This window comes from Poecilia latipinna, unplaced genomic scaffold, assembly GCF_001443285.1.
Source record: "Poecilia latipinna isolate Pla-1442-1.1 unplaced genomic scaffold, P_latipinna-1.0 Scaffold67, whole genome shotgun sequence".
Classification (NCBI taxonomy): domain Eukaryota; kingdom Metazoa; phylum Chordata; class Actinopteri; order Cyprinodontiformes; family Poeciliidae; genus Poecilia; species Poecilia latipinna.
This window is the reverse complement of record NW_015112683.1, coordinates 482,788-506,562: the sequence shown is the minus strand read 5'-3', so window position 1 is coordinate 506,562 and position 23,775 is coordinate 482,788. Positions and strand designations below refer to the sequence as shown.

The window sequence follows — 23,775 nt, the reverse complement described above, 5'->3', positions numbered from 1 at the left end:
TGGATGGAACACTATAAATATTGGAAAGTTGGAGGTGGTTCTGTCAGTTCTGTCTAATAATGCTCGTAGTCAGTGCCATCAAGGTTTCAGACTCCAATTCTGATTGGTAGCGTCGGTTAGTCGTACACTGGTAAAAGTAATGCCTGCTTAAAATGTGAAGTAAAATGGCATTTTTGAGCAGGACCTCTACTGTTAGCAACAGTAGCTTTAATACGAGCTTTGGCTCCTGTGACAGCATCCTCACCGAGCCGTTGCAGATTAACAGCTCGGTCTTTCTCAATAACAACCTCGCCTATGGATCCAGGTGAAAATACTTTGTTCTTTCTTGACTTTTACAAAGCGTGTTGTTTTTAAGTGTGCTTATTTTATTTGTTTATTTTTTCAATCACAGTCCATATCTTGAATATCCCTCTCTGTTTTTCAGGCTTGAGATGCTGCAGCAGATTGCCAACAGAGTCCAGCGAGACTGTGTTAATGGAGAAGACAAGCTGGCACTGGCGAGAGCAGCTCTGCAGTCTGTAAGTGTTTTGTGAAAGCAGAGGTTGATAGAGAAAATAATAATTTCTGGTGTTGATAATATCTGATTTATTTATTTTTTTTCTTTCTCGTTTTAAGGATACAAAACGTCTCGAGTCAGGGATTCAGTTCATGAACGAGGCTGAGGTCGCAGGCTATCTGCTGGAGTGTGAGAATATCCTCCGACAACAAGTGGTGGACATCCAGATTCTCCTGGATGGGAAATTTCCGTTCGCGGATCAACTTGTTCAGAGGTACAAAGGGAATCCTAATTCCCCACTGAGATACTCTGTTACTTTTCAACAAGAAATATGAGCTTGTTTAAGACAATAATTCCATAATACTGATGAAAAAGTACTAGTTCCACTGTCTATTTCACTTATAATATGGGACAAATGTCTTGTTCCACTGACATAACTTGTACTTTTTCATCAATATTAAGGAATCACTCAGCCTTGTCTGAAGTAGCTCATATGTCCATCCAGCCTGATCCACTAACTGCATTGTTTGGTGTACTTTCTGAGACGGTTTCTTTGTCAAGACTTGAGGCTGATCTGGTTTCATTTCTCACTTTGTTGGCGAGGCGTAGAATATTGCTGTGCTGGAAATCAGCTTTACCTCCCTCATTTGAAATCTGGATTAAAGATGCTTTACACTTTAGTAAACTTGATAAGATTAAATTTACCCTACGAGGTTCCACAACCAAATTTTTAAAGATTTGGCAGCCGTTTTTTGATTTTGTTCAGACATTGCCGTCCCGTATGGTGCCCAACTAAATTTTTGCTTTTGCCTGACCTTTTTTATTTACATTATCATATTATTTATCAAATTATTTATTTTGTCATTAATACCCATTGATGTACCTTTTTCTTAAATCCTTCCCCCTTTTTTTTTTCTCCCCCTTTCTTTCACTATTAAGACCTAGATTTATATCATTGTACTTTGCACACAAGACTAATGTATTTTTTATTTCTTCTTCTAACATATCTACTTTCTGTTTTTTCTTGTTTTCTTTTCTTAGTCCTCTGGATTTTATTTGGGAAGGCTTATCCATGTGTTCTGTACGACTTTTGTTCGGTTCTGTTATAGAAAAAAAAAGTCTTCATATCTTGTTCATATACTTTTGCACATTTTGTATTTTGCTGTTAAAACCTAATAAAAAATTTATTAAAAAAAAAAAAAAAAAAAAAATATTAAGGAATCACTGACTTAAGACAAACTCCTATATTTTAGGAAAAGTTACTTATAAGTAAATTCTGTTTGGCTTGAACTGTTATTTTCAACACAATAATAAGATATTTTCAACAGAAACGAGAAAAAAACAAGAACTATTATTGTGTTCAAATGTATAAAGTTTGTTTTGAAAATTGAATTGAAATATTACATGCAATAAAGGCAGTACTCAGTTTTTCTTAGTCTTACAAGTGAAAAGTATAATTACTTTAATTCATAACATGGTTGTTTATTTAGAATATTATTTTTAATTTAAAAACAATGATAAAAACAGTCACAATTAAAACTGATAACTGCTTCCCTCTGATATTTCCAGGGTCTCCCGACTCCGTGACGATCTCTTGGCCCTCAGAGCCGAGTGCTCCACTGTGTACAGCAAAGGTCGCACCCTGACGACAGAGCAAACCAAGCGCATGATCTCCGGCATCACGCAGAGCCTGAACTCCGGCTTTCCACAGAGCATTAACTCCAGCTTCACATCAGACATTACTCCTTCTCTCACATCAGGGGGTTTGGGTACCCCCGGATCCACATTCACCTCCGGCCTCACCCCGAGCCTCAACTCATCGCTGAGCTCACCTTTGACCCCTTCCCTGACACCAAATCTGCCGCCGGCTTCCGTCCCGAGCTACATGGGGAGCGGGGGCGGCATGGAGCCTGGTAACCTCATGCATCTGAAGCACATGCAGATCAGGAAGCCGCTGATGAAGTCGTCACTGGCGGACCCCAGCATGACGGAGGAGGAGGTCAACCTGAAATATGTGCAGGACCTCCTGAACTGGGTGGAGGAGATGCATGTGAGCAGTTTCTGTCCTTTTTTTTATTCATGTAGGCTGGGAATGTAATTTTTTTTTGACTTGCTCCATTTTTTTCATCTTCTGTTTAGTTGCAATTGGAGCGCTCGGAGTGGGGAACCGATTTGCCCAGTGTGGAAATGCATTTGGACAACCACAAGAGCGTGCACAGAGCCATTGAAGAATTTCAAATGAGTCTCAAAGACGCTCGACTGAGTGAAGTGAGTTAGTTTTTTAAAACTTTCTCATCGATGTAAAGCATGAAATGTATTTATTCAGAAAACTGCTGTCCTCCCAGATTCAGATGAACATGCCACTAAAGCTGACCTATTCAGACAAACTGAACAAACTCGAAAAGCAGTACGAACAGCTGTTGGTGAGTATGACCCTAGAGCTCAGCTCGATTATTTTCCCATTTTTAAGTCGTAGTCTAACTGTTTGAAATGTTTCAGAGCTCTTCGAGGGATCGGCAGAACCACCTGGAAAGCCTTCATGACTTTGTGTCGCAGGCGACTCAGGAGCTCATCTGGCTGAACGAGAAAGAGGAAGAGGAGGTCGCCTTCGACTGGAGCGATCGCAACTGCAACATCTCGCAGAAAAGAGACTACCATGCTGTAAGCCATTTCTGTCTTAACCCGTTGGGATCTTTCATGCACCCAGGAAAAATGTGTTTAAACGGTACCTTGAATGATTGCCTCTACCCTCCCACACTGAGGCAGGATGTGAGATTATGTGAGATGATGGAGTAGCTGATCCTTCACCACGCCTTAGCACCAGGGGCTTTTACCTTAATGTCTTTACACAGGACCTGATGAGGGAACTGGATGAAAAAGAGGACACCATTAAGTCTGTGCAGGACAAGGCAGAGCGCCTCATGCTGAAGAACCACCCAGCCAGACTAACCATTGAAGTGAGGCCAATGTGCTAGTTTCTGTATTTGGGCCTGGAATTGTGCAGATAACTACAAGTTGTTTCCAGCATGCAGTTTTCCAGTATATCTAATTTTTTTCTTCCTCACAGGCATATAAAGCTGCAATGCAGACACAGTGGAGTTGGATTTTGCAGCTCTGCTCCTGCGTCGAACAGCATCTTAAGGGAAATGCTGTATATTTTGAGGTGCGTTGGTCCCTAAGACTGTCCTATTAAATGCATTCATTGATTGATTAATTAATTTATTTTTTGCATCTAACCTCTACGCTCCTTTTTATTTCCCCTGTGCAGTTCTTCAGTGATGCCAAAGTGTCCATGGACTACCTTAAGAACCTAAAAGATTCAATTCAGAGAAAATACAGCTGTGATCAATCGAGCAGCCTGCACCGGCTGGAGGATCTGATTCAGGAGTCCATGGTAACACTGATGCAATGACATGAAGTGTATGCATTTGTGTGTAAAGACGAAAAAGTACAATAGGTTTTCCACATTTTGTCTGGTCACATTTCTAATGTTGTGTTCAGGATAGTGCACAAAGTTAGTTTGTTCTTCACTTTTTTTTTCTCATTTATGGGAAATAAATGAGACTAGAGCACCTTTTTCCACATGATTTCAGCATCTCCCAAATAACCTGCTGCTAATTTTTAGCAGTACTTGTGGATTTCTTTCAACAGTGGCTGTATTCTTGCCACTTTTCCATAAAGGCTAGATTTGTGGACAACCTTTTGAAGATCTTTTGAATGTTTCCACAACTCGTAACTTTTTCCACCACTTTTCAGTGATGTGCTACTTTATATTGGTCTCTCAGAAAAAAAAAGTTTTAAGTCTTTTAGTTAGAAAATACAAAAAGGTTTTTTTATTTTTTAAACTTTTTATGTCATGGTACAAACTATATTGTTTGTGTGTATTCTCAGGATGAGAAAGAGCAGCTTCTTCAGTACCGTAGCACTGTCGCCGGGTTAGTGGGCAGGGCCAAAAACATTGTGCAACTCCGGCCGAGAAACCCTGAAATTCCCTTGAGGTCCTCCATTCCTGTCAGAGCGATATGTGATTATCGTCAGATAGAGGTATTGTTGTTTTAAAAACATCACACCACAGTCACTCCCATTTAATTTAGAAGTTTGTGTAACAGATCTCTGCTGTATCTCTCTCTCTCCTAACTCTTTCAGATTACCATTGATAAAGATGACGAGTGTGTTTTGGTGAGCAACTCTCACCGGGCCAAGTGGAAAGTCATCAACCCAGCAGGGAATGAGGCCATGGTTCCCTCTGTTTGCTTCACCGTGCCTCCACCCAACAAAGAGGCTGTTGACTTGGCAGCGAGGTGAGACGCTCGGAAGCTACGATCCATTTTTGTGTTAAAGCAGTTTCCTAAAGCATTCATTGTCTAAATCGCTTCTCTTCTACTGCAGAACTGAACAGTTATACCAAAATGTCCTGACTCTGTGGCACCGCTCCCATGTCAACATGAAGAGCGTTGTGTCCTGGCATTACCTAATGGCTGACATACGGGCCATCCGCAACTGGAACGTAGCCTCGGTATCTATACATGTTTGTTCCCCCACTCGCTGATCATGATTAGTAATAATTAGCTTTAGTTTATGATCACACCCAGAGATTTGTAACGCTTTCATTTTTGAAACAACTTCAGATAAAGACGATGTTGCCTGGCGAGCATCAGCAGGTCCTGGGCAACCTCCAGTCCCACTTCGATGAGTTCCTGGAGGACAGCAAGGAGTCTGAGGTGTTTACAGTGGCAGACTGTGCACAGCTGGAGAGAGACGTGGCAGCCTGTAAGGAGTACTACCAGGAACTGCTCAGATCCGCAGAGAGAGGCAAGCCTTCAATTCTCCCCCTAATAACAGCCCAGCCTCCGGAGGCACTTTGGTCCTTAAGGCTCTTAAGCTATAAATTAAGACTGTGATTTGCACAATTACATAATTTATACTTTTTAACATAGAAATGTGTCTGTTAGTTTACTTTTAAACCAATAAAAGCCAGGGTTGCAATTCATGAGCCATAACTCCACGTACACTATGACAATGCCGCCACCTAGTGATGTATATCCCACATAATTTCTTCCTTTTTTTTTTTTTTACATGGTTTCTGTCAAACACTACTGATTACAAAAAAAGTCCTATCTTAATTACTGATATATTTATTGTTAATATTTATTTTTATCAACAGAAGAACACGAGGAGTCGGTGTACAATCACTACATCTCAGAAATCCGCAACATCCGTATGCACCTAGAATCCCACGAGGAACACCTAATCAGGCAAATCCGATCACCGCTGGAGAGAGATGACCTGGAGCAGAGTCTGCAGCGCATCACTGAACACGAGGTAATCAAATGAGTATTTTTTTTATTTATTTTTATCCTTCTTACATAAAGAGGCACATACTATTAATAACATTCTACATCCTGCTCTGTAGAGTAAGATGTCTGAGCTGGAGAGGCTGAAGGGCGATCTGGATGTCATGAGGGAGAAGTGCGAGCAGTTCTTCAGACAGGCTGCAGGCTCTCCGTCTGTGTCCACGCTTTCCTCTGAACTTTCTGTCCTCGTTCAGAGCATGAGCCAAGTGTACTCCATGTCCTCTATTTATATGGACAAGTAAGAATGGTGTTTTATTGCTTTGCATGTCAGGGAGATGTAAAAAATTTTTTATTTTATTTTTTTGCGGAAAATGGTTGAGCTGAAGTGGAGCCTCTGTTTTTGCAGACTGAAAACAGTGAGTTTGGTGGTGAAGCACAGTCAGAGCGCAGAGTCTCTCGTTAAAGCCTACGAGTCCAAACTATATGAAGAGGATGCCGTCAACTCGGATGTCAAATCCATTGAAAGTGTGATTTCTACGCTTAAGGTAGCGCTGCATTTAAAAAAATAAATAAATAAAACCATGCTGCTTGCACTGTGACAGCTTGTTTTAAGTAGTCATAGTCGTCCATCTTTCTGTTTGTAGCAATGGCGGACGGAGATCGACGAGAGGCAGGAAGTATTCCACGACATGGAGGATGAGCTTCAGAAAGCTCGCGTCATCAGCGATCGCATGTTTAAAGCCCATAACGAGCGAGACTTTGACCTGGACTGGCACAAGGAGAGGGCGGACCAGCTGAGTGAAAGATGGCAGAACATTCACTCCCAGATTGATAGCAGGTTTGCAGGACGTGTGTTTTGTTGCATGTCTTGCAGTGATGAGAAGTTTGCCACAACTTTCTAAATCAAATTTAGGAAGTTTAGAAAGGATTTTAGAGCTTTGACCAGTCAAAATTGATTTTACATGACTTGGGTATTTCTTAAAATACTTCTATGAAAGATTTAAGAACAGTGTTCCAGCATTTGCTCTAGGGTCGAGCCTTTAATTGTCCATTTTTTGATAATGGGGGATGTCACGGCTCTGTGTGAGAAATCCTTGCATTTAAAAGAAAAAAAGGACATTACATAGTTCTCATATTTAGCTATTTTTAGTGTCTTGACTCTCAAATTTTCAACATACAGTACACAAGTTTAGCACATTATATGTTACGCAGGTTAAACCGTCAAAATATTAAAACAGATAAAATTTGTAATGCATTTAATTGTCATTTAAAACATTTTAAAAAGTCACAGTTTTGAGTTTTTGACCTGCCAGCCATCATCCAATTCTATTTCAGCTGAATATAGTCCCATTCTCAGTTTCTCTATTTCTCCCCATTTTTATTTCTTAAATTAATTTTATCACAGGATTTGTGTGCAGAGTTCTTGTATTAGTCATGAAGATGTCCTATATCAATTTCAGGCTGCGGGACCTTGGTGGAATCAGCAAGTCTCTGAAACACTACAGAGACTCCTACAGCAGTGTGGATCAGTGGATCTCAGAACTGGAAACGGCACAGCTGAAAGCCCAAGAAAACAAACCTGATGACAGCAAGGCTCTTGCTGAGATATTAAACAAACAGAAGGTACGAGAGAACTGAAGTCCCCTTCTTATAATAAGACCTATCTATTTTAATAGTGTTCGGTCCTAAAATACGTGTTATTTTTAGGTTCTTGTTGCTGAAATGGAACAAAAGCAAAACAGAATTGATGAGTGTCAGAAATATTCGGAGCAGTACTCGTCTGCTGTTAAGGTAATTTGAGGCTTTATTTGATTTTGCTAAGGCAACACTTAAAAAAAAAAAAAAAGATCTTCTTGACATTTACTAGAAATATTTCAACTAACTTTTAACATTTCGCTTAAAATTCCAGGATTATGAGCTGCAGCTAATGACATTCAGAGCGATGGTTGACTCCCAACACAAGTCCCCTCTTAAAAAGCGGAAGATGCAGAGCTCCTCTGATGCCATTCAGCAGGAGGCAAGACTGGATTTGGATTTTATTTACAGTGCAAAATATTTTTTTGCTTTTGTATTTTCTGCACATCTACACATTTGTCTTTGTTGGGTTAATTTCATGCAGTTCATGGACCTCCGAACCCGCTACACTGCTCTTGTGACTCTTATGACCCAGTATGTGAAGTTTGCCAGTGAAACGCTGAAAAGAGCCGAAGACGAGGAGGTGAGCTGGTTTCAATTTAAGGATAACATGTATTTATAATGTTTTAAAAAAATGCATCCCATTCTGTAGTTACTCTGGTTCTTGCAGCTTCTGGGGCCTCTTTTGTTCTCCTGATGCTGATGCCATTTTTTTCTTCTCTTCTGATATGAGATGCATGATATTTAGGTTCACGGATCTTCTGTATGCTTTACTTCTCATCCAACTTGACTTCTTGACTTCTTGACTCACGTCATCATGCTGGCAAAGAGAATTTGCTTCATTGAGCAAAAGAAGCAAAGAAAGTGCATACGTGTGTAAAATAGCTGCATGTGTGCTGGTGATGGTGAAGTGGGTAGAAACATCTCGAGCATTCTTGGACAGAAACATTTTCAAAAATCTCTCGGAATTTGTAAAGCAGTTTCTAATAGCATTTGATTTCAAGAGATTTTAAATTAAAGACTCATATTTATAATTTTTATCTATCTTTTTTATCTTTTTTATTAATGTGACATTCTATACCATTGACTGAAATATTCAAGTCAAAGGCTGCTACTTTTCTAAATTGTCCAGTGTGAGATTATGCTGCTGCAATAAAATATGGGTGGCGAAACATGTGCATGATGTATTTACTAGTTTAACAAAACTAATCAGTAATCTGTTAAGTTTTTTAAATACAATGTACTATTCACAACATGATCTAAATGAGCATTTTCTTATAAATAAATATTTTTTTAAATTTCAAACTCTTAGAGAGATTATTTTTGAGGTAACCATGTCTATTTAAATGTCAATCTGTGGATGACTCATTTTTTTTGCATTGTAGAACAGGAGGGCTTTCGAAAGAACAGAGGATGCAAAAAGGACAGAGAGCATGGAGGTCCAAAAAGCCAGAGGGGAAGTAGAGATTAGACAACTTAAGGAACGGATCCAAGAACAGGAAGTTTTGCTTGCAGAAAGGGAAGCACAGGTGGAGAAGCTGGAAGTAGAACTAGAAACACAAAAGAAGATCGTTGAGGACTTAAACTTTCTGAAAGCAAAGCTTGAGCATGATGTCAGTCAGTACCACACTAAGTTAGACATAGTGATTAAAGACAAAGCTGCACTTGAGCAGGAATTAAAGCATACCAAAACTTTAATGGAGCAGTCGGAGGCCACCTCTGCTCTGACTCAGAAGAAACTCGAGGAAGTCTTAAAGAAAGAAAATGATGCACAGATTTCTGGCCTACAAAGAACAACAAATGCGCAGGAAGTAGTTTTAATAGCAAGGGAGTTGCAGAGTGAAGTTCCAGCTGAAAGCAATGATCAGACTGCAGAGTCTTTGGGACTTGAGAGCCAATCAGAACTGGGCGCCCAACTCGAGGGATCTGCAGACAGAATGCACGATGTCTTGCAGCAGAGACTGGATGAACTATCTCAGGTCCAGAAAAAAGCAGAGATGGCCGAGGAGAAAGCACAAAGCTATAAAAAGCTTCTGGATGACAGCAACAACAGACTGAAAAAACTGCAGATGGAGATGGAAGGTGAACGGGCCCAGACCAGGCAGAAGTCGGATGATTTCCATCAGGAAATGCTGAACATGAAAAAATCCATCTCTGAATTTCAGGAAGAAATCAGATCTCTCCAGAGAGCAAAGTCCTCATTGGAGCAAAGCACCTTTTTCCAAACCACTGAAGTAGAAGGCCTTAAAGAGCAGCTGAAGATCACCCAATTGGAGCTGCAGAAGAGAAGCTCCGTAGAGCAGGAGAACTCCTACAAGATAAACAACCTAGAGGAAGAGGTGGCTTCCAAACAGTCAGCCATAGATCAGCTGAAAACAAAATGCAACGAGTTGATGAGAATGAACGTCTCGTCTGATAGCGACATTCGAAGTCTTCAGATCCAAATAGAGTCGCTGGAAAAAGAAAGATCATTCTCTGAACAAAAGGTAAAATCTTTAAAGAATGAGGTGGAGAGCTGGAAACAACAGCTTCAAATCTTGAAGGATGAGAGCAACATAGTGAAGAGATCTGAACATGCCCTGCAGATCAAACACAAGAACCTCGAGGCAGAACTTCAGAGGGGTGAAAACGTTGCGTCTCAGCTGCAGAGGAAGATCGATGAGCTCAAGCAGATGAACTTAGAGGCGGAGCAGAATGCCAAGAACGTGAAAGCCAAACTCGATCAAGTGATGATGGAGATTGAGAGCAAGGACCAGCAAATTAAAATCTTCAAGTCACAGACAGAGGGTGCTAAATCACAGGTTAGAATTATTGACGAGGAGCTAAGTAAGAAAACGCAGACCATTCATGAGCTTCAAATTAAATTGCAAGAACACAGTGAGGAGACAAAGACCATCGCTGATCTGCAGCAGAAGTTAAAGTCCCAAAATGGAAAAATCATAAATTATGAGAAAGAAGTAGCGAATCTGAAGTTAGAGCTGCAATCTGTATTTGCAGAGAAAAACGTAGTAAATCAGAAAGTTCACATGCAGAAAGCTGAAATCAATAATTTGAACGAGATGCTGAAGAAAAAAAATGTGGAGCTGCAAAAAGAATCTGATGAGAGCCAGAAACATCTGCGTAAACTTAAAGCTCTAGAAGAAGAACTTTTACAACACAAGCACAGCTTTAAAGGAATAACTAACAACTCTGAAAAAGTCATAGAAAAGCTAAAGCAGGAAATGTATACACTTCAGAATGACAAGGCGGCAGTGGAGAGGAAAGTAGAGAGTCTGAATGTTAAACTTTCGGAGGTTAGCTCCGCAATGCAAAGAGCAAAAGATGAACTAGCTCAAGAGATAAAGGAAAGAAAATCGAAAGAATCTAAAATTATTCTGTTGGAGACTGAAATTCAGAAACACAATCTAACTATCAAAGAAGTCATGTCCAGTTCTGACAAATCCCAATCAAATCTGCAACGTGAAAATACAATCCTGAAGAGGGAGAAATCAGAGGCCCTGGAAAAAAACCTCTCTCTGGGCACAGAGCTCAGAATGCTAAAAGACAAGCTGCAACACACCCAAACAGATGCAGAGATAAAGCAAAGAGAAAACTTTACTCTTCAGCTGAGGTCCCAGCAGATGGAGGAACAGCTGGAGAAATGTAAGAAGATGCTGGAGGAGCTAAAGGGTAAACTTGAGCTCCAGAAAGAAGGCTATGAGAGGCAGCTGTCACTTATGCAGGCAGAAATTGAGGAGAAAATGATTTTGTTGCAGTCTGAGATTGCAAAGGAAGGCCAACAGTCACAAAGCGGCGAATTAGCAGAGAAACTCAACAAATATTTTAAGCAAGATGTAAAACTGATTAAAACTTTGCAACACACCACAGTAGAATCAAGGCAACATATGGACAAGGAGCTTCAGTTCAAAACGGAGAAACTGCAGCGAGAACGAACAAAGCTTGAGCAAGACTTGTTGAAAGCAAAGTCTGAGATTACCCAACTCGAGGACGATAAACTGAAACTCGCCTCTAAAATAAGTTCTCTGCAAAGCCTCTGCAATCAGCAGTCAATTGAGAGAACAAAGTTTGAACAAAAGCTGTCGGATAGCGAGCGCAATCTGTCACTGAAAGAACATGAAGCAAGAGCCCTACGAGAACAAACAGAGCTGTACGTGAGAGAGGTGAAAAACCTGCAGAAAACTCTGTCGACTCTGAGAGGAGCGGTGACGGAGACCGTCCATCCAAAAGTGGCAAATGGCAAAGCTGATCTGTTGAAGGAAAATGTTCCCATGGAGAAGAAAATGACGACAGTTATTGAGGGAGCAAAGAGCAGAATGGAGGATGAAACTCTCAATATCAAAAAGGTATGAAGGAAGCTGTCACTGAAATTTAAAGATATTTTACTAATTTAAATGAAATTTAATACTGTGCATATTTTAGTTTTAAAAGTGAACTTTTGTCTTTCATAACTTAAGCATTCCTCTAATGTCACATCTACAGATGGAGAAGATGGAGAGAGGAAACGTTCTCGAAGGAATTAAGCAAGTCAAGGAAGTTGCCTCTCTTTACGAACCCCCCAGTATTCAAGCAAAAAATCTGCAGCACATTGCTCACAAGAGTAACATTTCATCTGATCTTCCCAGCTCAGTCAAAGTGCCGGGTTACATGGCTCTGTGTGGACTTAAAGACCCAGGGCAGAATGAATCTAACATCAGTAAGACAGGCACTTACCAAGTCAGAGAAACTCATGAAGCCATAATCACATCTGAAAAAAGTACAGGAAAATCTTATGGAACACAGGGCATATCAACTTCCCAGAAGCACCAGGAGTTTATTGGGAGTCCTGACATTCACTACTGGATCAAGCATAAGCTTCTGGATGAGGGGGTTTTACAAAAGTTGGAGATGGGCCTCCTCACCATTGAAGAAGTGCGAGCATCACTTGTCCATCGCACTGATAAACCTGCCACGGTAGCTGGACTTTATGTTGAGTCGAGTAAGAAAAAGACGCCCTTCCTAGAAGCAGCTGAAAAGGGCTTTCTTGCAAAGACATACGCTCTTGAGTTCCTCGAGGCTCAGGCTGCAACAGGCAGTCTCGTGGATCTAGCTACAGGAGAAACGGTGTCTGTTGCAGAGGCGCTAGAGAAAGGCATCGTAGATCTAAGCATGAAAGAGAAGCTGATGGAAGCAGAGAAAGCTGTTAGTGGCTACATCTGTAAGGGCAGAAAACTTTCTGTCTTTCAGGCCATGGAAGAGAGAATTATAGATAGATTTAAAGGCAAGAAGATACTTGAGGTCCAGGTTTCCTCAGGAGGGTTATTTAACCCAGAAACCGGAATGAGAGTCCCAACTTTTATTGCATTGAATGACGGTCTCTTAAACAAAGAGACTCTGCAGAGTCTGCACGATCCGGTGAGCAACCCAAAAGGTTTCCACAGCCCTGACACCGGACAGAGGGCATACTACGATGAAATACTCAAGACCTGCTTATATGACATCAACGGCAGTGTGTTTCTTGTCCCGTTTGGAGAGAGACACTTGACAAACACATCTCCCATGAGTCCTCATAGAATGTCAGTCGTCAACAGCAGCTGTGGATCAGAAATGTCTGTGTACGAAGCCTTTAAAGGGAAACACATCAACAAAAACACCTATCTGTTCCTGTCTCAGCAGGAAAGCAACTGGCAGGAAAACTCTCTGGTTGACCCAAGCGGAAACTCACGTCACTTCATCACAGATGCCAGAAGTGGTCGACAGCTTTGTCTAGAATCTGCTTTAAGTCAAAGATTTCTTGAAATGTCTGAGTTTGAAAGCTATCGCAGTGGTCTTTTAAGCATCCATGAGATTGCAGACATCATATTTTCAAGAAGGGTTGTTGTGGAAGATGTCAATAGCCCCATTGCCGGTCTCTGGGACATCACTAGGAAGAAGAGGCTCTCAGTTCTTCAGGGTCTTCAGCAGGGTGTTACTGACAGAGTGACGGCATTACGACTGTTGGAGTCCCAGGCCTGCACGGGGGGAATTTGTGACCCTTCGACTGGGGAGAAACACACACTCTCCGATGCTCTGAAAAGAGGTCTTTTAGACGAGGCTCTAAAGCAGCAGCTCCAACAGTTCGAAGAGGCATTCAACGGTATCACCCACCCTCAGACTGGGAAGGTATTATCTATTTTCCAGGCTGTTCAAGAAAACTTCCTCCCAAAGGATGTGGGTTTCCGCTGCGCTGAATTTCAGCTCTTGACCGGTGGACTGATAAATCCTGACACAAAGGACAGAGTCTCTCTTGAAGAAGTGATTCAAAGCAACCTTGTCGGCAAGACTACAGCCACTCTGCTCAAAAATGAGCAGTTCCAAGCTCAAAGTCTCACGTGTCCCAAGACAAAGAGACGAGTCACATTCAAAGAGGCACTGGAAAGAAGTGTGTTTGACTGCCACACTGGTTTGAGGTTATTGGAGGCTACAAAAGTTCATGCATTTGGGGCCAAAACAGCATTTCATTATCTTTGTGCGTTTAAGTAAACGTCTGTAAAGGATATATGAAAATGTGGCTTTACTATGTTTTCCTTTTGTTGTTTTTTTTCACACCCATATTTTACTGCTATGTTCGATGTAGCCGATTCTTCTGCTTCGTGGCCAAGTTGTAAACAACTTACTTTTCTTATTAACAACGTTTGGTTATTTGAAAAATTAAGAGTCCTGCTGACCTCCTGCCTGTTTTAATTGTAGAGGTCAGTTGATGAGGAGAAGCGAGAGCATGGTGATAAAGTTAGCAAACTGTTGCACTGGATGTCCGATGTGAAGCGGACCGTGAACAATGACGGGAATGGTCCGAAAGATAGTAATGCCAACACAGACGCCTCAAATAAACACCAGGTAACTCGTGTATATGTTAAGGTGTATCCTTGTTGTCACTGTGATTTACAATAAAAACCACAGACATAAGTTATTAGTTGTTGCAGTAACCTCTTTTGGGTTAACACTTGTTTGATAATATTAATTGGATTACATGCTGGATTAATCCAATCAACTTCCACACAATAAAATCAGTTCCAGAAGTTGCACAAGCACTCATATATATATATATACGAGAATGTTTTCACTCCCAATCATTATTACAGTCTTATAAACACATTTCAAATAAAAATAGCTCAATGTAAGGAATGAAGGAATGAAAACTTTAAAGAGTGAATAGCACAAATTATGTTTTTACATCTTATTTATTTCATAATAATTGTGAGGGCATGTTAATAGTGGAGGCAATGGTGATTTACCTAAAAGCAATTATTTGTTAATAATGTTGAGTTATTAAAAAAAAAGAAAAGAAAAATAATGACAAGGATTTGAAAACTTCCTTTGGACCTGTTTTAATGAATAAAATTAGGAAAATCAATGTGCACTATTAATTCATAGCATCCATTATTTTAATTTACCAACATAATGCATCGGATGACTGACCTGTTTTATTTTGCAAGGATACAAACATCATGGTTGGCCCTTTGTAATTACTGTGCAATGCAAGGTTATTAGCTAAATTACAAGATTATTTTTGATTCTCCTTTTAATCAGTGTTTATGTCTTTTTTTTGTGTGACTGAGATTTAAAATATGTTTGTACATTGCCTTAAGACATATCGTAAATTACAACTCAAAAGGAACCTAGCAATGATTAGGTTCTAATGATTTCCAATTTTCTTTGAGGCCCTGCCTGCCAATTTAGATATTGCACAATTTTTCTTTTTAAATTGGGAAAACCAACATTCAGCACTGGAAAAATCACTACAACACATAGAGTAAAGTGTTAAAGTTTCTGATAGAAATGTTGGTTTTGAATCCAAAGAAAAGTGAAAAAAGTACATAGTTTACACCATTGTTAGAATAAAACATCAGTTATCTTTAGATGATTTTTATTGGATTCAAACACCAGGCACATGCTGATTATTACATTTATAGGCTATTTCTTTCATTTAAATCACATTTAAATTATTGATCTACTGATTAGTAATCAGTATTGATCAAATGAAAATTTCTGTTTGATTGCTGCATCTTAATAAAACTTACACAATAAGATTTAAGCCATTTAAACCCCAAATTTGACATATAATTGTGCTATATTGCAGTTTATCATATTCTCTGGTTAATTACACAATTGCAGACTGCTTTTTATAATATGTAAACATTTACATATTTGATGTTTTTAGGTTTCAGTTGAAGAAATGGCTTCCAAAAAGGAGCAAATTGCAGAAGCACTGAGGGCCACACAAACAATGCTGAACAAACATGGTGACAAGTAAGTGTTAATGCTCTGATATTGCATCTATAATACTTTATTCACTGTGGAAACTCAGCTGTTCACTCCATGTTCTTCTCTTCACAGGATGACGGAGGAGGACAGGAGGAAGACCCAGGAGCAGCTGAATGCTCTCACTCAGGCCTACAGTGAAATCTCTCAGCAGTGTTCAGATCAAACGACCTCTGCAGAAGAGGTTGGGTTCTAGGCATTATGTCTGACTGCATCTGTTGCAAATGTGTGCTACTGTGCCCTCCTGATGTTTAGATGCATGGATGAACATGATCTGCTTTTCCTTATTATAGTTGGAGCAGTTTTCTCTTGCACTTCTGGTATGATATGTGTTTAGCTGGAGTCCAGAGTATCTGAGTATGCTGTAAACATGCTTCACTGCGCCAGCTTTGGTCTGAAAAATCCTCCACCATTCGTGTATTTCAGCTCTCGCAGGGTTCAGTGTCAAAACAGACTTGACTTTTTTAACCTTACAGTGTGCGAACTAACTAACTCCACTCCTTTTTGCAAGATGTCGGACACCGCAAACGCATGTTAGCTTTCAGTGTGTTGTGCGTCACTCTCCAGTTGTAACCCTGTTGCAGTCTTGCTCTTCTGCACACAATATTTTAACCATGTTTGTGTGATGGTGAGTATAGATTTTGTCTTTCTGGTAAATATTTTAATCCATATTTACAAAGAACACATACAGTTCCTTAAAAATATATTCTTACCCCTTGAAATTTGTTACATCTTGTGATATAACCACAATCTTCAATGCAACAATGCAACCTACTTCCTCCTCATATGCTGATTTATCACATAAAAATACCCCCAAAATACAATGAAGTTTGTGGTTGTAGTGAGACAAAATGTGAAAAATTCAAAGGAGTATTAATACTTTTCCAAGGCATTGTATGTGGAAGTCAAGGCTAGTGGAGTTACTGGCTGTGTTTCTGTTTTTCTACAGAATTTAAAGACATCCAGGGCTGGAGCCACAGGAGAAGTGTTTGATCACTTTGCTTCTGCCGCTCTCCCAGACACGCTCGCAGGCTGCAACCCCTGTTCCTCTGAGCCTCATGTTCAACTGGACTGGGAAGATAGTGTCCAAAAAAATCACATCTACACATCAGCACTGCAACATTCCCCCCAGTATGAATCAAGCAAGTGCATACAAAGTTCACACATTTCCTCTGTGTCTCCGAGTGATGTAGCAGCAGCTAGGGAGGCTTCTACCAGTCGGGGTCTGTGCATGAGGATAATAAAGATAAACCAGATTGACGACGGACTGGATGCGTCCTACACAGGAGACACGCTGATGGTAGAGAGGGCGTTTCACTGTGGGTTGATTCCTGCCTCTACGTATTTAAAAATTCTGGAAAGGCAGAAAGTTATGAGAATTTCTGATGGTTTGTCTTTCTGTGAGCCTGAAGAGGAGCTTAAGCTCAACGAAGTTCATGGCCTCGTTCTTGGGTGCCTCGGTAAAAATGAACCGCCTTCCTCGGAGAGGAAAATTAACCCGCTGAGGTCTGAATCAGGTTCAAGTGATCAGGTGACCACATTAGGGTGCGATGATTGTTCTGGGATTGTCCACAACAATGACGATGTGAGGGTGGATGTAGCAGTTCAGTGTGATTTGATGAGCTCCAGCAGCACCCTCGTAGGGTTGGGACACCAGCAGCAGTTTTTGGGACTTGTACTGCCCCCTACTGGGGAAATCACAGGCAACTCAATGCTGCGTGACCACCAAATCACCACCAGTGAGTTCACCAGCACACTGCTCAGTAGTCGAGGAAAAATAGCTGCCATTTACATTCCAGGAAGCTCAGAGATAATAGAAATAAACTCTGCTGCCAAAAAGGGTCTGATTGACAGCTGCACAGCAGACATGGTGAGATCTGTTGAAATTCCTGACTCACTGCCTGACTTTGAGCACCTTCATGAGACCTATTCGTCGTGGCTCATGTATAAAATGCTTTCAGTGGATGGACGGCATCGTTCTGCAGCTGTTCCAGATCCGACCCCTCCCTCTCCATCAGAGGCAGAGCAGCTGTTCATCTCTTACTTGATGATGAACAGCTACGTCGATCTCAGATCAGCCCAGAGGATTTTGATTCTTGACAGTCGGTGTCAAACTTTTCTTCGAAATTTTACTCACTTTACTTTTAACCCCAGTTATGATTCGGAACAGGCAGATGTACAAATGTTGCTCATAAATGAGGAAACGGAGCAAGTAACGGAAAACCCACAGAATCATTTTGATTTTATCTATGATATCAATTGCCCAACTACCCCTGATGAAAACTCTCAACATGAATCAGAGCTGAATAATTTAGTCTGTCTGGTTAATAAAGCGGTGACTTGCAAAGAAAAAATTGTCACTGATGTTCAACCTCTGAAACGAGATTTTACGTATGAACTCGTACAGGTTAATGGCATTGAACCTAACGTAAACAGAGAAACTACTGTTCATTTCAAACGGGCCACACAGCGTTTCCAGTGTGGCTCCGGGAACGCTGACAGTAACAGCCTTGATGACACAGCTTCTCTAGAGACACCATTGCCTCCGACTTCATACTCTGCAAAGAGTAAAAATGCTGATTCAACATTTAATTATGAATCTGCAATAAAGTTTGATCAAGAGACTCTGCCAAATTGCAATGCAGAGTCACTATGCAGAAAATCAACCAATGATGATGTAACCCAGTCTTACTTGTTATGCTCTTCTGATATGATTGAAGGCGAGGACAACTTTAACTGTACCCTTCGGGTTCAAAACGACCAAGTGGAGGAAGAGGGTAATTTTACTGACCCCTTGGGATCTTTAAAGAACTTTATGGCTGAACAGGCTGTACCAGAGCTAAATAACATGCAGTCAGACAAAAAAATCAGTGCGCTAGGACTCAATGAAGACACGTTAGACCTGGAACAAATAGACATTTGTCAGACAGAACAGGAGAGCTCTTTGAAATCTGATTGCACTATTACTTACAGCAATGCATTGAAATTTGGATTAGGTGAAACTGAGCCGGTTGTCATGGAGCTAAAATCCTGCTCTTTCTCTGGAGAAAACGTCAATTCTGACACCTTGCAGGGTCACACTGTGAGTTGGAGTCAGATGTACGGAGCTGAAAACGTGCAGCTGCAGACGACGAGGGGAGCGGCTGTCATGGCGCTTGATTTACCAAATGAGGAAGACAATAAAGACACTGAGGATGCTGATAAAGAAGGAAATGCGGGAACAATGAGTAATCAAACACACTGTGGTGACGAGTCCGAGGTGATCTCACCCTCCTCTTTGATTCCTGCTTCTGGAAACGTTTTTCTTACAGACACTCTGCCTTTGATGGCTAAAGACTGTGACTCACGGGTTTCACTCGACGGGCAGCTGACAGGTGGAGCTGATGTCCGTGGTTTTGTCGAAGAGTACGCTGCTCCTGTGACGGAATCAGACTTGTCGAATATAAGTGGCATGAGCACTGACTCACAAAGCCAGCCTCAGCATGCAGCATCTGTCACATGTTGCTCTGATAAATCTAAGAGCCAGACCATTGATGAGCTTTCCATTGAAGGGAATGACTTCCAGAAAGAATCTCATGCTGTCAGTGAGAGTGAATTAGGGACAACTGCATCATTGTGCAGTGATTTCTGCTTAGAAACGGAACCCAACACAAATATTTGCTCATATTTAAACAGTGAGCCAGCTCAGAGGCTCCACCATTTGCCCTCTTGGAATTTAGTTGAAGGTGCATTTATTTTGGCTTCAGCAGACGAAGGTATCAGTGAAATGAATCGTGCAGGAGCTGCAGGCACATGTGCATCACCTCAGCCAGATGTGCTTCATTTAACAGCAGATTTAAGGACTGAATCTCAACCTGTTTGTAGGCAAATCTCTCAGAGAGCACGTGCTTTTCTTTCTGACACACCTGCACAGCAATCAGACACCCCTCCTTCCAGTCATGAATGTGATGTGGAAGATCCATCAAAGGCTACCAAATATGCATTAGAGCCAAACGGCAATTGTGGAAATGAAATTAACGTTAAAACAAACAAGAAGAGGCTTTCTCCAGAGAAGCAGCACGATGACACTTTCGTGATCTCCAGTGAGGCTGTGGAGATTTCGGTATCAAAGCAGGAAAAAGTCGATAATAATGTAAATGTGTCCTGTTTGAATCAAACTTGTGAAACCTCAAACGTTCACTTGAGGCAACCTGAAACTGAAGGATTGGGATCAGATCGTCAATCGGAGAGAACTGCTGATCTGCCTAACGGCAGCATTACATCCTCTGTTTGCTGCTCAAGTCAGTCCACGTTTTATAAAGCCGTAAAGGTTTTAATAGATGAGCAGGAGGACACCCAACAAACTGAAGACAATCTACAACCTATAGAAAAAGACATTTTTCAGGGAATAAATGAGAACAGTACCTCAGATCAAACCAGCAGCGACACCAGAAGCTCAGAACTGACATGTGAGGAAGATGAGGCCTGTGAAATCAAAGAACAGGACAATCCTTCAAATATCCAGCAGCAGCTCCTGCAGCTTTTTAAGACGGTCTCTTTGAGCCAAGACTTTTCAGTGCTTCAAGAAATGGTGGAAAGCCTGAGCAGCGCTCTGGGGGGCGACACTCGGGAGGAATGGCTGCGCACTTTGGAGAGCATCAAGGAGGAGAGCTCTGAGGGAGAGGACGAAGAGTCTGCACATGATCCAGGCATCTGGGATCCTGCTGAAGGAGCTCGCCGACCGTCCACTTGGGGGTCCGACAGCTCGGATGTTTACAAAGCTGAAGAGGTCAAAACTGAGGTAGAGTTTGTTTTTTATTTGTTTGCCTACAATCTTTCACGGATTGTTTTGAGATTTTATGTGATAGGCCAAATTGAAGGAAATTATACGTGTTTTGTTAAAGCTGCAGTTACAATTACAGTCACTCTTCATCCAGAGACAGAATATTCTCACCTAACTCAATCTTAGTCAAAACTGGATTTGTGTTTATGAACAGCAGTTTTCAGGTCTGCCAGAATATTTTCATTTGGATTATGGTCTGGACTTTAGTTTAGCTACTTTGCTTTGATCTAAGCAAGTTATTCAAGCTCTGGCTGCATGTTTGGGCTCAGGGCTCTGCTGGAAAAAAATGGATCTCTGCCCCACTTTCAAAAAATTCACAGCTTTTAAGAAGTTTATGTTTCATGACAGCATTTATATCTTTGATGCCTTCTTATTAAATCTGACCAGCTTTGCTGTAGCTGCTGAAGGAAAGCACCTCAACAACATTCTGCAGATGTGCATCAGCGCAAGGGATGCTGACTATAAATATCCCTCACTCTTAGAATATGCTTTGCACAAAAACATTGAAAAGATGTGTACTCCTTATATAGACAACTATGCCCTGCTTTGATTTTGCCACACACAAAATCACATCTCATAAAATCTTTGTGGAATACATTTAGATTTAATTTTGTAATGTGAGAAAATTAAGGTCATAGAATACAGAGTGAAGTTGGTCTTACACGTTCTTATTTTCCACAGTTGTTCTCCGTTCATGATTACCTGGAATGTGTTGGCAGACTGCAAGATCATGCTGATGTTGTAGAAGATGTAAAGAAAGACCTTTTGATGCAGGCGCCCCCAGTTCACAACATGGAAGGACTGCAGATCCAGCTCGAGGAATGTCAGGTCAGGCAAAAAAAAAAAAAAATCTCGGGATTTAGAATGATCTAACATTAATGTTATCAATTTTCAATTTTAGCCATAGATTTTTTTAATTTAGTAAGCTAATGTTGCTTACTAGTTTGTTGACATAAACTGTCTTTCTTCTAGTCTTTAGAAGCTGAGGTTTCTAAACTGGGCAGTGTCCTAAGAAAGGATTTGGAGAAAGCCAAACATCTCCTAAACTCTGCTGACGACGACCAAATTCCCAAACAGATTCACCAAGATTTGGCCTCCACATATCTGCAGTTGGAGTCAGATTTTGCTGCTGTCTCCCAAATGTCTGCAGAAAGGCAAAGTTCTTTGATTCAAGTCATGGAAGCAGAGAAGGTCCGTGTTAAGAAAGGAAACAATAAAAAAAACTAAGTTAGGCAACAGCTAAACAAGCATATAACTATTTTAACTCTATATTTCAGTCACAATTGGAGTCAACATACCAGAAACATCTTGGCGATCTTCTTAACGTAACAGACATGCTTCAAAATAACTCTGAGATGTGGGATGTGAATTTGGCCGCGTGTGACGTAAACACGTTGAAGCATATTAGTCAGCTAAACATGGTACCTTTTTAATCTAGCAACAAAGATGCATCAATACATTAGCCAAAACTGGAAAAATCCCTAATCTGTGATTTTTTTTCCACTTCCAGGACACAAAGAGTCTTCTTTCAAAAGAAACCAGACTCAAAATGGAAGATGTTACATTTGATATCCAGTGCTTCATTTCTGAGAATGCTCAGTTTCTTAGCCCAGCTCAGAGCAGTTACCTCCTTAAGTTCCTCACCAGCACACAGCGAGCATTCAGGGAGCAGACAGACAAGCTTGCTACACAGAGGAGCGCCTTAGATACCCTGCTGGACGCTAAAGAGAAAGAAAAGCAGGACGAGGCCTGCCTTAAGAACGAGCAGTTAGAAAAAGAAGTAAAGAGAACACTACAACATTTAATAGACACAGAATGTAGTGATTTGTATCAAAGTTAAAACACTCTATGGAATATACTGAGAAATATCTTTAAGCAAATAAATGACAAATTTTAATTTACATAATAAGTACTTGTTGAACATCTTTCATCAATTATGGCAAAAGATATTTCTGATTTTTTTTCAGTAGTAAAAACAGAGTGAAAATCTGATTGAGAAAGTAATAAAATAAAAAATACAAATAATTTTCTGTTATTATTACAGATAATACAGATACTACAGATATTATTTATATGCACATTTTCAATGTGCATATAAAAGTCCATATGTCAACTTTTATGCATCAAGAAAAATCTCAGGAAAATCTTACAGTACAGCTGTGTAAAACTATTAAGGCAGGTCACTACATTCTGGCTCTTTTTGTTCTTCTGGTTTTTAATATGTGCATGCATCTGTGTATTTATTGCCCCTAATTGCTTGTAAAAACTTTTTGTTGTTTTATTTTTATACCAAGGATATGATTACTTCAGAAAAAAATCCAGAGGGCATCAATGGGAAAAAAAAAATCAAAAATCAAAAACACAAAAGAGCAGAGACAAAGAGATGCATAAAACCTGAGTGTCCTTGTAAAAGCATAAAAAAAACACAACTTTGACCTAAGACACAAGCTACAAGCTAAAAATAATCCTTTGAACTGGCTAATAGCAAAAGCTGAATGTCAAAGATATACAACTTGCTAAAAGTTGCCTTCACCCTCACTTCAATTCCACAGCCCAGTTTACTTTTATTGGGCTTTTGAAACACCAGATACAAAATTTAAGCTAAAGCCGAGCATCACATACAATTGTCTTTACTGCCAGTCTCAGACTTATTTAATGAATGATAAAATGAGACGTCGTCCCTTCAAAAAATAAAAGGAAAACATACCTCCACCATACTCAACAGCAGGTAGTTTCGTATGTTGACATTTTTTGGTACTCAATGTAAACTTTAGTTTAAATTACAACTTGGTCTTTTACATTCATTTGCTTTAGTTTGTTGATTTCCATTTTTGCATTGTTCTTACCTTTAACATTGTTTGTTTCTGAATTTGGAGCTGATTGATTCTTCTATAAAAGCCTGTATATTTTGATAATGTTTGCATGCGTTGGTGTTCACCACTGCCTCTGACTAACATCTGTGCTGCTTATATTCCACAGGTCTCAAAACCCCAGTGGACTAAATGCATCATTGGAATTTTTTTTTTTTTTTTTTACACACACCAAACCTATGAGACCCACACACATGCACACGCATAAAGAAATATCTTCTTGACCTTAGTGGCATCACAAAAGACCAAATGGCAAATCTGAAACAGCATGTTTACAGCATACTGGATTTAGGTTACTCTTTGCATGTTAAGCCTGAGTGTTTCAAAAAGGTTTCTTCTTCTTGTTCAAGTTTGTTTGAAGATAATGTTTTCTATAAAATT

The 23,775-nt window shown here is 40.3% G+C and overlaps 1 protein-coding gene across 18 annotated transcripts in view; it reads left to right on the top strand.

Moving 5' to 3' along the window:
• dst (dystonin) overlaps positions 1 to 23,775 on the top strand; it is a 115,539-nt gene that overhangs the window by 43,401 nt on the left and 48,363 nt on the right. For 16 of the 18 annotated variants that reach the window (XM_015060460.1, XM_015060484.1, XM_015060469.1 and 13 more), the window contains 29 exons: positions 425 to 518; positions 616 to 770; positions 2,066 to 2,546; positions 2,636 to 2,764; positions 2,842 to 2,919; positions 2,996 to 3,157; positions 3,349 to 3,453; positions 3,564 to 3,659; positions 3,765 to 3,890; positions 4,388 to 4,540; positions 4,643 to 4,797; positions 4,886 to 5,012; positions 5,125 to 5,308; positions 5,661 to 5,818; positions 5,910 to 6,088; positions 6,197 to 6,335; positions 6,435 to 6,628; positions 7,251 to 7,413; positions 7,498 to 7,581; positions 7,700 to 7,807; positions 7,910 to 8,008; positions 14,131 to 14,277; positions 15,602 to 15,690; positions 15,778 to 15,886; positions 16,652 to 20,482; positions 21,206 to 21,352; positions 21,497 to 21,715; positions 21,802 to 21,945; positions 22,035 to 22,304. In XM_015060460.1, the coding sequence (XP_014915946.1) occupies positions 425 to 518; positions 616 to 770; positions 2,066 to 2,546; positions 2,636 to 2,764; positions 2,842 to 2,919; positions 2,996 to 3,157; positions 3,349 to 3,453; positions 3,564 to 3,659; positions 3,765 to 3,890; positions 4,388 to 4,540; positions 4,643 to 4,797; positions 4,886 to 5,012; positions 5,125 to 5,308; positions 5,661 to 5,818; positions 5,910 to 6,088; positions 6,197 to 6,335; positions 6,435 to 6,628; positions 7,251 to 7,413; positions 7,498 to 7,581; positions 7,700 to 7,807; positions 7,910 to 8,008; positions 14,131 to 14,277; positions 15,602 to 15,690; positions 15,778 to 15,886; positions 16,652 to 20,482; positions 21,206 to 21,352; positions 21,497 to 21,715; positions 21,802 to 21,945; positions 22,035 to 22,304 (8,125 nt within the window). Of the gene's footprint in view, positions 1 to 74; positions 305 to 424; positions 519 to 615; positions 771 to 2,065; positions 2,547 to 2,635; positions 2,765 to 2,841; positions 2,920 to 2,995; positions 3,158 to 3,348; positions 3,454 to 3,563; positions 3,660 to 3,764; positions 3,891 to 4,387; positions 4,541 to 4,642; positions 4,798 to 4,885; positions 5,013 to 5,124; positions 5,309 to 5,660; positions 5,819 to 5,909; positions 6,089 to 6,196; positions 6,336 to 6,434; positions 6,629 to 7,250; positions 7,414 to 7,497; positions 7,582 to 7,699; positions 7,808 to 7,909; positions 8,009 to 14,130; positions 14,278 to 15,601; positions 15,691 to 15,777; positions 15,887 to 16,651; positions 20,483 to 21,205; positions 21,353 to 21,496; positions 21,716 to 21,801; positions 21,946 to 22,034; positions 22,305 to 23,775 lie in introns of those variants that run through there. The other 2 variants (XM_015060573.1, XM_015060581.1) reach the window with 2 other exon arrangements.